The 17,990-nt window shown below is 41.2% G+C and overlaps 1 protein-coding gene across 1 annotated transcript in view; it reads left to right on the forward strand.

Moving 5' to 3' along the window:
- Window positions 1-17,990, forward strand: part of LOC121372552 (amiloride-sensitive sodium channel subunit gamma-like) — a 41,968-nt gene that overhangs the window by 7,695 nt on the left and 16,283 nt on the right. Inside the window, exons 2-7 of the mRNA XM_041498943.1 lie at window positions 1,646-1,836; window positions 3,862-4,055; window positions 6,173-6,273; window positions 7,489-7,652; window positions 8,716-8,832; window positions 12,392-12,548. Coding sequence (XP_041354877.1) covers window positions 1,646-1,836; window positions 3,862-4,055; window positions 6,173-6,273; window positions 7,489-7,652; window positions 8,716-8,832; window positions 12,392-12,548 — 924 coding nt within the window. The remainder of the gene's footprint in view (window positions 1-1,645; window positions 1,837-3,861; window positions 4,056-6,172; window positions 6,274-7,488; window positions 7,653-8,715; window positions 8,833-12,391; window positions 12,549-17,990) is intronic.

Below are 17,990 nucleotides of genomic sequence, written 5' to 3' on the forward strand. Positions count from 1 at the left end.
AAGTTTGACTTCTTTATCAAAAAAATTTCAGTTGGATTTGAGCAATTTAGGCGGGCCGCCAAACTGAAGCGTTTCGGACTAAAGCTATTTACGAAAAAAAAAAAAAAAAAAAAAAAAAAATATATAAATAAATTTTCAATAGGTGACCTAAAGTCCAATGATATTAAACAAGGGGAAAGGTTCGAATAAGCTGGCATGGCCCTTGCGTGCCTAATAAGGAAACAACGGCTGATTAGGTTCGTACTGCGGTAAGAACTTGTGGAATATAGAAGCGAAGCTGAACAGCCAGCCGACTGTACATAGTCGTCCTCAAGAACCAGTAACAGGATCTTATGAATGATAGGGTTGTCTGTGGTCTTCAACAATCTCCCCTACCGGTGTAATTTATGAATGGTAGTGCTGCCCATAATCTTCAAGAAAGGCCCCTGGCAGGAAGTTTATAAATGGTAGGGTAGTCTACGGACTTCAACAGCCGTCCTTTGCTGGTAAGTCTGTGAATGGTAGGGTAGTCCATGAATGGTAGGGTAGTCCATGGACTTCAACAGCCGTTCCTTGCTGGTTAGTCTATGAATGGTAGGGTAGTCCATGGACTTCAACAGCCGTTCCTTGCCGGTTAGTCTATGAATTGTAGGGTAGTCCATGGCCTTCAACAGCCGTTCCTTGCCGGTTAGTCTATGAATGGTAGGGTAGTCCATGGCCTTCAACAGTCGTCCCTTGCCAGGAAGTCCCTTATCGTTTCGCTATGACGATGAGCTCGCCCTTGACATGGTGTATGGTAAACTGGCCCATCGGTGAGTGTAGGTGATTCCAGGAATACCTACATGTATGGAACGAGGTCTAGCTGCTCGTAGGTTCCCATAATGCCAAGTCCAAGTCCATGATCATATGCCACTAGAGTTTCGAGCATGTCTGTCCCGGGTCCCGTCTTTGGATAGCCAATGACCTGACTCAGGACAGAAAAATCCCATAATATACAGCCTGTACTTGGTCTTCATTTTGTCACAGGGAATGGACCAAGAGGAGATCTGGTCGTCCTTATCCGTAGGAGGTTTTTCTTCTCCGCATTGTCATCACCGCCTTTTGGGGTAAGAGCCCGCTGTACTGCGGCAGAAGGTTTTGGACTGGTCCACATGATATAATCATCGTAGGTAATCCTTGTAACTCCCAATGACGGCGCTGGTCCTGGCATAAGGGAATGACTGCGCAGGACATCCTTGCACAAGGCGGCGAAGCAGAGGGGACCGCCACTGGTTGTTGAGCCACTAATTTAGTCCCCCCCCCCCCCCCGAACTATCACTGACGAAGGACTCCTCGGATGAGGCGATGACGCTGAAGGGACCGCCGCCGGCAGTGGGGCCACCGGCTTTGATATCCTGAATCGCCCATGGTGAACATTCCCTTCTGTTTGACCTGGCCTCTCTACTCTGTCATATCCTGTGACCATAGATAAGAGTGACACTTGCTCTTGCTCAAGCAATGCTCTTGTATACTTGAAGGCGTCGCCGTATACCATGTGACCTTGGTGATACTTCAGTACCAGAAGTGGCCTGTGTCAACGCTGGTCACCATAAAGTACAACAAAGAACTTGTTTCCCGCAGTGATATTAGTTGCTCTTGCTCAAGCCATGCTCTTGTATACTTGAAGGCGTCGCCGTATACCACGTGACCTTGGTGATACTACAATATCAGAAGTGGCCGGTTTCAACGCTGGTTACCATAGAGTACAACAAAGAACTGCTGTTTCCTGCGGTGACTATCTGCAATATCAACCCGCTCAGACGATCAGCACTCAGCAGCGAGTACCTGAGAGAAATAGAACAAATCATCAGAGAGAAGGTAATATATGTACACCCCTTTGGCTTTGTCTTGTACAGAGCTACATACCAGACGACAGCACTATCGTTTTCCTTCATGTTTTACGTTCCTACTAATAAACTAGCTACACATAAAATCTATGCAGATGCTTCCCATGTTAAACGAATCAGTGAAATTGTTACTACAAGGACAGTAGCTCATGGTCAGTGCGGCTTTACAGGGACATACCCTAGTTTCAACCCGTGAAAATTAACACTATGTTTAGTTAATCTACAAACCTGTAACCTGGATACAGTTACAATTGAGTAAAACATGAGTCTGTGACTTTGAAATGGTGAAATACCCTCTAAAAATAGACTAAAACTCGACTCCATAACTGATACTTCAGACGCACGTGCGTTTTTTAAAATACGAGAAATTCATTTTGTGATAAGGGGGGGGGGGGGGGGGGGGGGGTACGTGTGAAATTATTACAAGGTACAATCTATAGTCCGTCCCATCATTCTCTTAAAATATTTTTTTTGTAAATAACTTCAGTTTGTTTTCGTTTGAAGAAATTTAAAAGTGTTTTGGAAATAACAGAAAAATACTATTTTTGTGTTCAATCGACAAATCAATCGGCTCAGAAATAAATAACGTGTAGTAAATTGCATTGTATGAAAAACCGCTTTCACTGTGGGACGGACTATAGTTTGGGTTATTTTATGACATCCTTTATTTTTGTGAGCTTCACAGTTTGTGGTCTTGTTAAAGAAAACCCCACATTTCGTTGGACACTTAAAGGCATATTTTCACAGACCACTGACCTATTACATGACCTAACAAAGTATTATTTAAAAATATATATATTTGATTTGTCCCTGAATGTACTTTATTTAACCGTCTATTTTTTTTATTTAACCGTCTATGTAACCACCATACTCCACTTATTAATGGTATTTTGTAAAAATAACTGAATTATGGCAATTGTCCATAATTAAAAAACTAACATTGCTGAGAGGTTTAACATGGATTTCACTTCATCATGGTTCAGTTAAAGTGATGCAATAACTAGATTTGGTCTGTAAAAATTAATGTAATTTTGATTTATTATTAATTTTTAGAGAAATAAGGTTCTTAAATCTGTGACAGTATGCCTTTAACTTCGTGGATCACAAAGGCAGTATCATTAATTTGTATTATATGTATGCATGTTTCTTAAACTCACTGACTGCACTAGTCCACGAATTACACAAATATACCATCATGTCAGATCAAACATGATTTCACAGTACCACAAATATTAGAACGACCAGAAACAGCTTGTATTTATGGCACAGATATTCTCCAAAGTGGTGAAGTTTCATAGGGCACGAGGTTTAAATACTAACCACTTGTCTCGTTAATCCAGTCTTTCTGATAACTATAAACCGTTTGAATAAAAAATAATCTATTAACAGACATGCAACTATAATGAATAACGTTAAAACTAATGTTTGTGTGTGTGTGTGGGGGGGGGGGGGGGGGGGGGGCAAAACATCTCAGTAAAAATAAAAAAGTTTCTAAAGAAATTGCCATCAAATTCCATTGGTAGAATCTCTTCTTCTTTTTTTTATAGATAAAACGATAAAAGCAACTCGTTAAAGAGCCAAAGTAAAGCAATTGCACCCGTAGTTATGCCTTTAGTCCCCGTATATTGCATTATCGATTACTAGTAACAATACAGGTGAAACTGTCTACCTTGGCTATTCCAGCATTTTGTCTTCATCTCTGTATTAAAAATGAGATTCAATCTACACAATTTCATTGTAATTTATTAAGAAACCTTTTTATTTACGAAGAATGTTTTTTTTAACTAAAACAGTATTAAGGGAGATGGTCTGGATTTAAAAGTGAATTAATATGTTTGTTTTGGGGTGGGTTTTTTTAAAAAAGCTTTAACATTGTTCATTATAGACTTAAATAATGCCAATTCATAATGCCAATTCATAATGCCAATTCACGCAAATAAGCTGTTATACCATTATTTTTGTAAACTAATAATAATAATGATTTCGTGAATGTCAGAACAACTCAAACGAGACGGAGACTAGCACCGATGAACAGCAAAACTTCGACGAATACTCGGACGACTTCGAGATAACGAAGTCCATTCAGCAGATCATGGCCACCATGAAAGACAACGCGAGGGCGAAACTGGGCTACAGCATGGATCACATGCTGCTGAACTGCGAGTTCCAAGGTCTGCCTTGTGTTCCAGGGTAAGAACCATCGTCCATAAAGGGGTAAGAAGGGGTGATGGGGGTGGATTTGTAAGAGTGAGGGGACAGTCGGTTAATATCCCCCGAGCTTCTATCTCAAATACAGCCTCATATCTAGTAGTCCAAAACTGTAGCTAGATGCGGGTTTTTTTTGTTTGTTGTGTGTTATTTTTCATATTACCATCATCAATAAATGAATAAAGTTTGTTTTGTTTAACGACACCACTAGAGCACATTGATTATTAATCATCGGCTATTGGACATCAAACATATGGTCATTTTGACACAGTCATAGAGAGGAAACCTGCTACATGTTTCCATTACTAGCTAGGGATCTTTTATATGCACCATCCCACAGACAGGATAGCACATACCACGACCTTTGATATACCAGTTGTGGTGCACTGGCTGTGACGAGAAATAGCCCAATGGGCCCACCTACAGGGATCCTAATGGGTCAAAACGGGGATCGACCCCAGACCGACCGCGCATCAAGCGGGCGCTTCACCACTGGGCTACGTCCCGCACCTATCATCTTCAGTGTTTAAAACTGATTGTATTCATTTTGTGGAACAGTTATTCACAAGTTGTGCATTCACTTCCAATACAATTCCGCACCTATCATCTTCAGTGTTTAAAACTGATTGTATTCATTTTGTGGAACAGTTATTCACAAGTTGTGCATTCACTTCCAATACAATTCCGCACCTATCATCTTCAGTGTTTAAAACTGATTGTATTCATTTTGTGGAACAGTTATTCACAAGTTGTGCATTCACTTCCAATACAATTCCGCACCTATCATCTTCAGTGTTTAAAACTGATTGTATTCATTTTGTGGAACAGTTATTCACACGTTGTGCATTCACTTCCAATACAATTCCGCACCTATCATCTTCAGTGTTTAAAACTGATTGTATTCATTTTGTGGAACAGTTATTCACAAGTTGTGCATTCACTTCCAATACAATTCCGCACCTATCATCTTCAGTGTTTAAAACTGATTGTATTCATTTTGTGGAACAGTTATTCACAAGTTGTGCATTCACTTCCAATACAATTTCGCGATATGGGGCCTTGTCCTCTCCCCATTCATCATCTTTCAAATTTGCATGTCGCCCCGTAACACGCGTAAAAGGTGGAATCAACACTCAGAATAAGTGTAGATAACCCCTCCAATATCGATGCCCACCTGTATAAAATTCAGGTACGGTAAAGGGGCAGACAAATTAAAAAACAACTTTTGGTTTAGAAGTGTCTAGTTAAAGAATATTGTTTAAGATTCCAGGATGCATTTGATGCTAAAAATACAACAACAACGATTACCCCCTCCCCCAACAACAACATCAACAACAACAAAACTACACCACCCCAAACCCTCTCCCCAAATTAAAGGAACATTACTGACTTTGCTGCATTGTAAGATGTTTCCGACTAATAAAATATTTCTACGATTAAACTTACATATTAAATATATTTTCTTGTTTAGTATATCAGTGTCTGTATATTCAATGTGTTTCTGGTCGTCTTAATATTTGTAAGAAGCCCAAACTGCAGTTTGTTTTGCAAATAATTTCGTACGTACGAAAAAAATGTATTTTAGGAAATAAAATGAAATTAACCTAGTACAAATATTAAAACGATCAGAAACACGTTTAATATACAGCCACTAATAATTTATGCAGAAAAATATATTTGATATGTAATTACTATCGTTAAAAACTCTCTGTTAGTCGATAACATCTTAAAAATTGCAGCAAACTCAGGAATGTCCCTTTAATGATATAATGGAATCAAACATTAAGCCAACAATATATACAACAGCGCACTTGATTTGCGTTTCTTTTTGTATTTAATATAAACACATTACCGTCTAGCCTCTATCTGATTATTTCTGAGAAAACTCTTATATGTTGACTCCAGCTGAGACGGATCTAATAATCTGTCAAAGGGAGTATGCACAACGTGCTGAGTGCAATATCTGTACAAAATATATCAACGATGTACAACATGGATAATGTTGACATGGTGCAGAGTCGGGGGAAGGGGGCCGGGCGGTCCTTGGTTGTTCCGTATCTGTTGAATACGTACATGATAATTACAATTTTGTCGTTCAGAAACTTTACTCGATTCCACAATGGGGAGTTCGGCAACTGCTTCATGTTCAACCAGGAACCCGGGATGTGGTCGATGATAACCAAGACTGGGACGCAATATGGTAAGGAGGGCAAGCAATTCGTGTAGTTTGGCATGAGGCTCGTATATCCGTTCGGATACAAAACAACAACACGAAATACATTAGATTCAATGAGAAGAAGAAGAAGGAATGTTTTATTTAACAACGCACTCAGCACATTTTATTTACAGTTATATGGCGTCAGACATGGTTAAGGACAACACAGATAGAGAGATAGAAGAAACCCACTTCATGGGCTATTCTTTTCGGTTAGCAGCAAGGGATCTTTTATATGCACCATCCCACAGACAGGATAGTACATACCACGGCCTTTGTTACACCAGTTATGGAGCGCTGGCTGGAACGAGAAATAGCCCAATGGGGCCACTGACGGGGATCGATCCTAAACCGACCGCACATCCAGCGAGCGCTTTACCATTGGGCTACGTGCCACCCCCTAGTTTCAATGAGAGCGTCTAGATTGGACGCCTGCCATGCGTGCCATCCATAATAGCATGCGGCCAGCCGCAGTGAAATAATCCTATATGGTTATGCCCAAAACGCAAGACGCAGACGCATCAGACGAAACAATCGGACCGCACACACGCACCGCATCCAGTCTGTACGGGCCTTAACACTTCATATAACATAGATAGATTTTCTGTTTGTTTATTGAAGCTACTCATACAATTATATAGGCTCTAAACAATGAATAAATGAATACGATTTTGGAGCAGAACAAAAGCTGAAACGGCGGCACCTTTCAGTCCAGATGACAACAGTTCAAAACGTGTACAGAACTCCTTCTAATTAGGAGCGGAACAGACTCTTGATTTACACCGCTACATGACATTTAAAACTGAATTTGTTATTTGTTATTAGTGATTACTAGTTATTTAAATGTCTGGCCGTTTAAACAGTATCATTTCGTTTAAATATGTTTCGTTTAGACATTTACACTTTTTGTAAACATGACGGCCCTAGCCATAGTAGAATGAAGCTTATACCCAGCCGTTTGTTGTGTTATTGTTGTTTTTGTGGCGGGGTTTAGTTGTTTTTGTTATTTTTATTTCTTTGTTGTTGTTGTTGTTGGGGGCGGGTGGGGTGGGTGGGTTATGGTTTTGTTTGTTAATCTGTTAACTTGTTGAAACTTGTTAACCGTTGAGGATGGATACAACTATTTTAATTATGATTTCAAAAGTATTAATCAAATCTGCTGTCATTGTAATCGACGGTGAAGCCTACCTATCGTTATAGGTTTGACGTTGGAGATGTATGCGATGGTGGATGAGTATATCGCCGAGGTGGCCGACACCGTGGGCTTCAAGATCCTCATCCACAGCCAGTCCGTGATGCCGTTCCCAGAGGACGACGGCATCTCCATCAGCCCAGGCACGTCAACGTCCATTGGCATCAGCAAGGTAATCACGCTACACCGGCGATACCACGTGAACGATCAACAGAATTTTGCCTACTTAGAATTAAAACAATTCATTTCCTTCCTTCCTTCCTTCCTTCCTTCCTTCCTCTCTCTCTCTCTCTCTCTCTCTCTCTCTCTCTCTCTCTCTCTCTCTCTCTCTCTCTCTCTCTCTCTCTCTCTCTCTCTCGCTATTTCTTCTTCTTCTTCTTTGGTCCAAGGCAGACTTATATGGATTACTACGTGACTTGAAATATTCGCTGTTGCTCTTCAGCTAACGTCTGTCAACACATACCGTTTTGTAAACGTTTTAGGCAACATATTTTCGTTTGCTACATTTTCTGATTTATGATTACGTACTAGGTGTGCAGGAAATTATGCGTAGGTGGGGAAGGAGGCAATCTAGACTGTGGCGAGCAATGTTTCAAGGGGAGTTCGCGTCATGCTTTCCGAGAAATATACTTTTAAAACGAAAATTCGCTTGGTGCAGTAGAAGGGGTCGACTGTTTATTTTCTGTGCTGTTTAATACGTTAAAGGGACATACCTTTTTCTAAACACTAAGACATATTTTTGACTATTAGAGCCGTTTTTGATAACTGAAATCATACTCTGCTATAGATTTTATTGTTTAGATTATCAATTTACGTACATTCGAAGTGTTTTTGGTCATCCTGATATTTTTAATGTCACAAAATGCATTTCTTATATTTTTCAAAGTCACAGACTCGTGTTTCACTCAGTTGTAACTTTATCCAAATGTGTTACTTGTTTGTATATTAACTAAACTTAGTGCGCATTTCCATGGGCAGAAACTAGGGTCTGTCCCTTTAACAGCCGGGAAACCCGGCTTTAAAGGCGTCGTCACACGATACGAGTGCATCATACGAGAATAGCCGATTGCATAGCAACCGATTATTCGAATGAAATCGCAATGTCTGTCTTATCACAATCGACTATTCTCGTGGCTATTCTCGGACGAGGGACTTGTATCGAATGGTGTCTCTTTAACTACGTTCGGACTCTTTTGAATGTATAGTAAAAGAAATGACTTTATTTATGTGGACAGTTCCAGATGACACGCGCCCCTCCGCCGTACAGCTCGTGTGCCGTGTACAGCGACAACGACGAGCGGACCATCAACATGTTCAGCAGCATCCTCGACACCGTCCAGTATTCGTACAAGGTGAGACATCACTAGACGCTAGTTTTACCTGTCCTGGACGGTGGATCCGGTGAAAGTCGACACCTGTGCAGGACATTTTGCAGGGGGGGGGGGGGGGGTGTCGAGGTGTCTGGCGAAGCCCGATACCGCGAGCGCCGCAGGCGCGAAGCCCGTGGTGGGGGGTTTCGACCCCCAAACCAACCCCCCCCCCGCGCACGCGCCTGCTGTGCCCATGACAGGCGTGTGCTACAACAGCTTGTTCTGAATGTGCACGTTAAAACTTATAACCTGACCTGATCTCAGCGCTAGTGTCATTTGAATCTAAGTTAAAACCCCTCATGAGCAAAACCCCTCCCGGTCAAAACTCCCCTTGTAAACCTCCCTTTATACGTACATGATACAATAATAGCTACTATATATGGCCTTACACTGGACAGTCCTCCAAAACTACGACCACCGTGTAAATAGCCAGCCTACATTAGCCGAGGCTATACACACTTCCATGTCTATAGCCTCGGCTAAGGGGCCATTCAAATATTACGTAACGCTTGGGGGGGGGGGGGGGGGGATGCAAGTCCAAGCGTTATGTGGCGTTACAAGGGATGGGGGGGGGGGGTATTGAACAGCGTTACGTAACACAATTTTGTTTTCTCTTAAACGCGCCTGCCATGACAACAATATATAATGTAGGTTTTTAGAGGTAAATGTAAACCCAACATTTTTCTTTGTCAACCATGATGGTGATCAATTAAAATGGCGCAAGTGAAAACCCGCGGTTTTTTTCCCATCGTACAGCAAAACGTCACTTTAATACGTCATCGTAGTACACATGGGTATAAATGAACATTGCCACGTTGCTTTGTGTGTTGGGGGGGGGGGGGGGTATCTCCGAGCGTTACGTAATATTTTGGGTGTGTATGGTCTAGCGTTATGGGGCGTTACAAGGGGGTGGGTGGGTGTCTAATTTTGACAAAAATAGCGTTACGTAATATTTGAACGGCCCTTAATGAGGACCTCACGTTATGTAGCATATATTGTCGCTGCTGTTAAAGGGACATTCCTGAGTTTACTGCCATTTTTAAGATGTTATCGACTAACAGAGACTTTTTAACGATTTTATTACATATCGAATACATTTTTCTGCATAAAATATTAGTGGCTGTATATTAAACGTATTTCTGATCGTTCTAATATTTGTACTAGGTTAAATTTCATCTTATTTTCTAAAATAATATTTTCTTCGTACGTACGAAATTATTTGAAGACAAAATCCAGTTTGGGCTTCTTACAAATATTAAAACGACCAGAAACACATTGAATATGCAGACACTGATATTCTAAACAAGAAAATATATTTATTATGTAAGTTTAATCGTAGAAATATTTTATTAGTCGAAAACATCTTACAATGCAGCAAACTCAGGAATGTCCCCTTAAGACCACAAAGACAGCGGTTCTCATTTAGGGTCATGCGATCTCAGAAGCGATCAGAGCGAGGATCGGAAACTGTTCCGTATTATATTAAATATTAAAGGGACATTCCTGAGTTTGCTGCATTGTAAGATGCTTCTGACTAATAAAATGTTTCTACGATTAAACTTACATATTAAATTTATTTTTGTGTTTAGAATATCAGTGTCTGTATATTCAATGTGTTTCTGGTCGTCTTAATATTTGTAAGAAGCCTAAACTGGATTTTGTCTTCAAATAATTTTATTTTAGGAAATAAAATGAAATTTAGCCTAGTACAAATATCAGAACGATCGGAAACACGTTTAATATACAGCGACTACTATTTTATGCAGAAAAATATATTTGATATATAATTACATTCGTTAAAAAGTATCTGTTAGTCGATAACATCTTAAAAATTGCAGCAAACTCAGGAATGTCCCTTTAAGCATACTGTAAAACGGGTATTATTCGCGGTGTCATGGTTCTTGTTTTTTCAGTTTTGTTTGTTTGTTTTTTAAATTGCTAACACGTACAAAACTATACTTTGGTACATAACATTAAATCGACACTAGAGTGGTCAACAGAGGTATACGTAATATCCCTTTCTCAAGTTTCTGAGCGACTCCGCTAAGTGCTGCAGCCACATGTCCAGCGGCGACCACAATGTGTGTACAATTAATGAAATTAATCCAGGATGTGGTTCAATTAACTCTCCAGAAAGTGTGAAATAAAGACAAACACTTGTACTAGTAATCTTGTACCGGCCTCGGTGGCGTCGTGGCAGGCCATCGGTCTACAGGCTGGTAGGTACTGGGTTCGGATCCCAGTCGAGGCATGAGATTTTTAATCCAGATACTGACTCCAAACCCTGAGTGAGTGCTCCGCAAGGCTCAATGGGTAGGTGTAAACCACTTGCACCGACCAGTGATCCATAACTGGTTCAACAAAGGCCATGGTTTGTGCTATCCTGCCTGTGGGAAGCGCAAATAAAAGATCCCTTGCTGCCTGTCGTAAAAGAGTAGCCTATGTGGCGACAGCGGGTTTCCTCTAAAAACAGTGTCCGAATGACCATATGTTTGACGTCCAATAGCCGACGATAAGATAAAAAATCAATGTGCTCTAGCGGCGTCGTTAAATAAAACAAACTTTACTTTAGTAATCTTGTTTTAATGTTTAAACACCGGTTGTTAAAAACGTCTCACCTCTTTTGTTTTTGTCACTTGTCGATGACGTTTTTCATTATACTAATTTCTAAATGTTTATTCGCAGCTTAACAATACCAGTAAGAATGTCTGTTCCAAAAATCAACTACATGTATCATTCTTCACAAAAACAGCGTTATGGCAGGTTTAGTTTTGCAGTGGTTAAAAAAAACGCGGACAAACCTGAAACTGTTGGTTTACCTGATCCTTCAACGTGTTTAACGATCGAAGAAGTTCAATCGACACAGGCCGCCAATGATGCCGTTGATATATTAAACACTTCTACAAATCGTAAACGACACGGTGAATATAGACTGTATGATGCAGAAGAGCATGCCAAAATTGCTAAACTGTTTGTTGTTGGGGGGGGGGGGGGGGGGGGGGGGGGGGGGGGGGGGGGGGGTTGTTTTATTATTTGCGTAAGTGTAATTTTCGCGGCTAAATTAAAAACGCGAAAATTACACATTCGCGAATAATACGCGTTTTACAGTACGTTATTATAGTAAGGGAGATAACTAATAACAAACTGGCTATAATGGCAAATTCGATATAACAGAAATGTGACCCACTTGAGGACAACAATGATAATATCAATGTCTGACTCTATTTACAACTACTTGATACTCTTTTTTTTCTAAAACAATAAAATAAAAACAATACAATCTTTTTTTCTTCTTTTTTTCTTTTTTGAAACATAAAAGGTGCTGACTGAAGATCCGATTAGTGCAAAAATGGCACCCTTGACCATTTTGAAATATTCAAAATGGCGCCCAACAACACTGCCAAAACACAACTAGCAATATCTCGGATATTTTATCACCTATTACAATACTATAGATGTTTATTACTCTGTATTTGGGGGGTAAAGGCATTCCTTTTAAACTGTCTCCAAGTAACTTGTATTTTCTAATTTATTTATGAAGGCTTGCGACAAGAGTTGTTACCAGAAGAATGTGATCGAGAAATGTGGCTGCTGTGATTTAAAACTGCCGTGCAGCGACGAGGCCCGTCAGAGTCTGAGGATCGACGAGTCAAGTGAAATAACGTACTGCAACACGACCAGCGGTTCTATTCAGAAAGGTGAGTTTAGCGAGAGTTGCACTGCTTAGGGCCTCCACGTGTCGAGGGTCAAAGTGAACCCGGACTCGAGTACCCGACACCTACACTAGCTGTTGATGAGACTGAGGAATACAGTGAAATAGTAGTATGCATCTTTTATTCCAGCGCTGAACATGAATGCCAAATCATGTCATTGTATGGCATTCCACACATTCTAGTTAGGTTTTCCCTCTAATTCTCATCATAGCCCTATAATGTAACCGGTGGCAAAATGGCAAACATAACTAAATGAGTGCTCTTCCTTGCATGGGTACTTGATTCCTGTGAGCGGACTCCAGTCTTGTTAGGCGTCTTGCTAGACTCGACCCGTGCTCAAGTACTCAAGTACTCATGGAGGCCCTAGTACTGGTTGAGCAATTAATTAATCAGAAAGGTGAGATTACTGTGGTGGTTGTACTGGTTTATCAGAAATGTGAGGTTACTGTGGTGGTTCTACCGGTTGACTAATTAATCAGAAAAGTGAGGTTACTGCGGTGGTTGTACTGGTTTATCAGGAAGGTGAGGTTACTGTGGTGGTTGTACTGGTTGACCAATCAATCAATCAGTCAGAAAAGTGAGGTTAGTGTAGTGGTTGTACTGGTTGACCAATCAATCAGTCAGAAAAGTGAGGTTACAGTGGTGGTTGTACTGGTTGACCAATTAATCAGAAAAGTGAGGTTAGTGAGGTGGCTGTACTGGTTAACCAATCAATCAGTCAGAAAAGTGAGGTTACAGTGGTGGTTGTATTGGTTGACCAATTAATCAGATAAATGAGGTTACTGTGGTGGTTGTACTGGTTGACCAATTAATCAGATAAATGAGGTTACAGTGGTGGTTGTACTGGTTGACCAATCAATCAATCAGTCAGTCGGAAACGTCATGTTACTCTGGTAATTCCACTTGTTGACCAATTAATTAATTAGAAAGGTGAGATTACTGTGACGGCAAAAGGAAATGAAACAAAGAGGATATTCGGTGGGCTTTTTAAAGACTATGTTTCTGTGTAGTATATTCCATTCGCAATACCTGATATGAGTTGAAAGATGTGTATGTGCGTTGTCACGGGGATCCTATAATACCCGTAACCGAATAAAACACGATTATCCAAATATCTCTCCTAACTGTATATCTATTAGATCTCTCTGTAACGGGCAGTTTAAAACCCTAGTGTGGCTCGTCTAGGTATGATCAGAGATACGATCTTATATAAAGTATATATAATATAGCACGTTTAGTTCACTAGAAAACACAACAAAAACACAAGACACTTTGGAATCTGTATTAACCTACGCTGACAAATGTACAGCCGCAGTAGTTAATTAACAACAACAAATAATAACAACCCAGAACTGATCACTTAATTAGTTAATCTCTAGGTGTCTAGTTTACACAATATGCTAAGCACTTCCCTGTGACACAACACCCACACGTGTGATAATTGAGAAACGCTGCCAGGGGAACTTAATTAATAAAGGAATTACAACTCTATTCCTAACTGGTTAATTTTTAATTAACCCGTAACTACTCATTCAGTAACCTTGTAACACAGAATTAATACTGGTACCTATCACAATAAAGACACTAACCTACAGTTTACCTAGGTCCTCTAGGATGACTGGTTAAGCTTTATATGTATATTATATCAGTGAGCCTACAGTTTACTGCGTCAGATGACCGGCAGCACCGTCTAAATAATATTGGTATAATACAGTATTAAAATATTAAAAGTCACATCAATCACATCAAGGTTATACACAGAGCAGAAAATATATAATTACCAGTCCGGACGGACTAACGTTCACCCTGGAAGCCTTCCTATGTTTCTCCCTGATATATCTAAACCCTAGCTATTTATTATAAAATCCCAGACTGGTACGGAGACAGGATGCGGAACCGAATCTTATGATGTGTATATTTCCACAGCGACCAAGCGGTATTTTTTCTTACAAGCCTAGACTGGTCGTCGCCAGTTCGCTAGAGATACCCCGGTCGCGCGGAGGTATTACGTAACTACTGGCCACATGGCCTCCGCACCTGGGCTGGGTGTGTATTAGAAACTGCACACGGCCCTCTAAAACAATTAATATCGCCACAGGCGAAAACAAAATTAAGAGCATGTGCCGTCACACACACCCACCTCAAAAAGGACATTTCCTCTACTCTAGGAATAGGGAAATATACTACATTAAAACAAAAGGTGCGTTAACCGACGCATCGGCGCATTTATAACACATAGTAATAAGGTGACTACCAGTAATCACACTGAGTCTCTGAGTCCCTGGTATACAATAAAATATATAAAAACAAAACAGAAATCAAGAATGTCAACACATTATCATAACGTTCAACTTCGGGACAGGGCATCAGCGATTACATTGGATGTGCCCTAGATATGTTCAATGGTAATTGGGAATTCCTGCAGAAGAAGACTCTATCTCAAAACTCTCTGGTTGGTGGCTTTCATTCTGTGAATGAAGGTGAGCGGATTATGGTCCGTAAAGACCACCACTTGATGCACTGCCGATTTCACGTAGATCTGAAAATGCTTCAGAGCTTGTACCATGGCCAAAGCTTCCTTCTCTATAGTGGAATAGTTCACCTGGTGTTTGTCAAACGTTTTGGAGAAGAAACTTACAGGATGGTCCAGTCCATTTTCGTCTTCCTGGAACAGCACAGCTCCAGCTCCCACGTCACTGGCATCCACAGCCAGCTTGAAAGGCATTCGGTAGTCTGGTGCTGCCATCACGGGAGACGAGGAGAGCATCTGCTTGAGACGGTTGAATGACTTCTCGCATTCATCTGACCACTGGAACTTCGTTTCCTTCTTTAGCAGCGATGTGATGGGGGCCGCTACCGTCGCAAATTTAGCACAGTAACGACGATAATAACCGGCCATACCAAGGAACCGGCGAACTTCACGACGGTTGGTCGGTGCAGGGTACTGGCTGATGCTTAGTGTCTTGGCCTGCAGTGGGACGACGCAACCATGTCCGACAGTATGACCTAAGTAGGTCACTGAAGCTTTCACGAATTCACATTTGCCCAGGTTCACAGTCAAGTTAGCTTTCTCTAGGCGACTGAATATTTGTTGTAACCCGGTTAAATGTTCATCCCAAGTGTCGGTGGCTAACACCACATCGTCCAGATACACACTGACGTTTTCTAGGTCTGATAACACCTGGTTCATCATCCTTTGAAAGGCAGCAGGGGCAGTCTTCAAACCAAACGGCATCACTCGGAATTGGAAGAGGCCGTCAGGTGTGATGATCGCCAGAATGTCCTTAGCTTCCTCCGTTAACGGAATGGCGTAAAAACCCTTCAGTAGGTCCAATTTGGTGATGTATTGCGCGTGTCCAACTCGGTCGATGCAATCATCAAGGCTGGGTAGAGGGTAGGCATCTGCCTTGATGAGTTGATTCACGCGACATAGGTCAGCACACACCCGGAAACTGTTATCTCCCTTTTGAATCAGAATAACAGGTGATGCCCACTGACTGTTTGATGGTTCCAGAATGTCGTGTTCCAACCCGTTTGTGCACAACATAGGGCCCGAAATACCTGTTCTGCACAGAACCCCGTTTAATGGGAAGGTACAGCAGCACCTTATCCCCTGGTTTAAATTCCCGACTCCTAGCCTTCCTATCAAACACTGATTTTATTTTGCTCTGAGCATGGCTCAGTTGCTTCCTAGCTAGTTCGATCGCCTGCCACCTCCTATCTCTAACTCTCCTATTCATTAATACTCCCTTGTCCATATTATAACCTGACATCTGGTCCTCCATCTTACCCTCATTTAACAATGTAGTGCGAGCTGCCAACAATTTTGGATCAGCCCCCTGCTCTAGAATTAACTCTTGTCTATTACAAGGTAAGTCCCCTCTATCAAACACAACTGGTTCATTTCCCCTCTGCGGGAGATCAACAGGTTCCACCACATTCATTTCCTCAGTTGACTTATTTACCATTTTACTGATAACCTCATCCACTCCAATTTCATGGTTCACACACGTATCAGACAAATCACAATATTCCTCTGGGTCTCGTGCTACCTTTCTGGCCATAGCCCTAGTCATTACACACGCAGGATATCTAATCTCATCAACCTCACTCTCTTCTATTGGTAAAGGGCTGTCTTTAATTAACAATTGGTCACATTTCGGCTGACAACACTGACTAGTCAAATCATTACCCAACAAAACTCCTATGTTTTCAACAGGCAAGTCCTTCACAACACCACTAATGACTGGTCCCGTCACAAACTTCGAACACAAGAAAACGTTATGTAACCGGACAACCATATTTTCTCCAGTAACTGAGATTAAAGCCAAACTACGTCCTGTATCTGAATTCTCAATACCAGCTAAACACTCTTGCGTTATCAGTGACTGACTACAGCCGGTATCTCGATAGATTGATATTGCCTTAGGACTCAATTCTTGTTTCAAATCACAAACCATACCAGTGGACACATACGGGTTTACCTTCTCTGCCATGGGACTAACCACTAACTCTCTCGCTAACGGAGCTGACCTCACTAAACCGACCACTTGCGCATTATCGCGTTTCCTTTTAAAACAGTCCCCGACAAGATGGTTATCCTTTTTACAGTAACTGCAATGTGGACGAAAAGTTCGTGCATTGGCTGATAATGCAGGCCTATCCTTACTTTGCCCACCAGGTACATTCCTTGCCTGACTAGCTGACCAACTAGATGACTCTCCCTGATAGTTACTTTCCCGGGAAAAACCTGGCTGAAATTTCTTCTTATCACCCTGTTGTAAAGAGCTACCCTGTACTGCCTGAGCTTTGTGTATTAACACGTAGTCATCTGCCACTATGCCTGCCTCCTCTATCTTTTTGACATCACGATCCTCTAAATGAATACGTAAGCTAACTGGTAATCCATTTCTAATGTCCTGTAAGATCAACAACTCCCGTAACTCGGTATATGACTCTACCTGATGAGACACCACCCATTTATCAAACATCCCTGCCTTCTTAGCCACAAACTCACTATAAGACTGACCCTGCGTTTTTCTCAACTCGCTATACCGTAAACGATAATCCTCAGGTCGTAATTCATAAGCCCTCAACACTGCCGCCTTAACTAGGTCGTACTGACTTGCTCGCTCATCACTCATTGAATTATAAGCTACGCTAGCCTTCCCCTTAAACTTAGACACGGCTAACAATGTCCACTTAGACTGCGGCCAATTTAGCTGCTTAGCGGCCCGTTCAAAAAGTTGGAAGAACATATCTACCTCCTGGTCATCAAATACAGGCACTGATCTATAAGCCTCTGACATGTTAAACCCATTTCCGGCTTCCCGTCTAACTTCTTCAGTATTCAACTTTAACTCATGTTCCACTTTTAATTTTGCTAACTGGAATTCTCTATCTCTATCTCTATCTTCTCTATCCCTC

Source organism: Gigantopelta aegis, chromosome 4, assembly GCF_016097555.1.
Source record: "Gigantopelta aegis isolate Gae_Host chromosome 4, Gae_host_genome, whole genome shotgun sequence".
Lineage (NCBI taxonomy): Eukaryota > Metazoa > Mollusca > Gastropoda > Neomphalida > Peltospiridae > Gigantopelta > Gigantopelta aegis.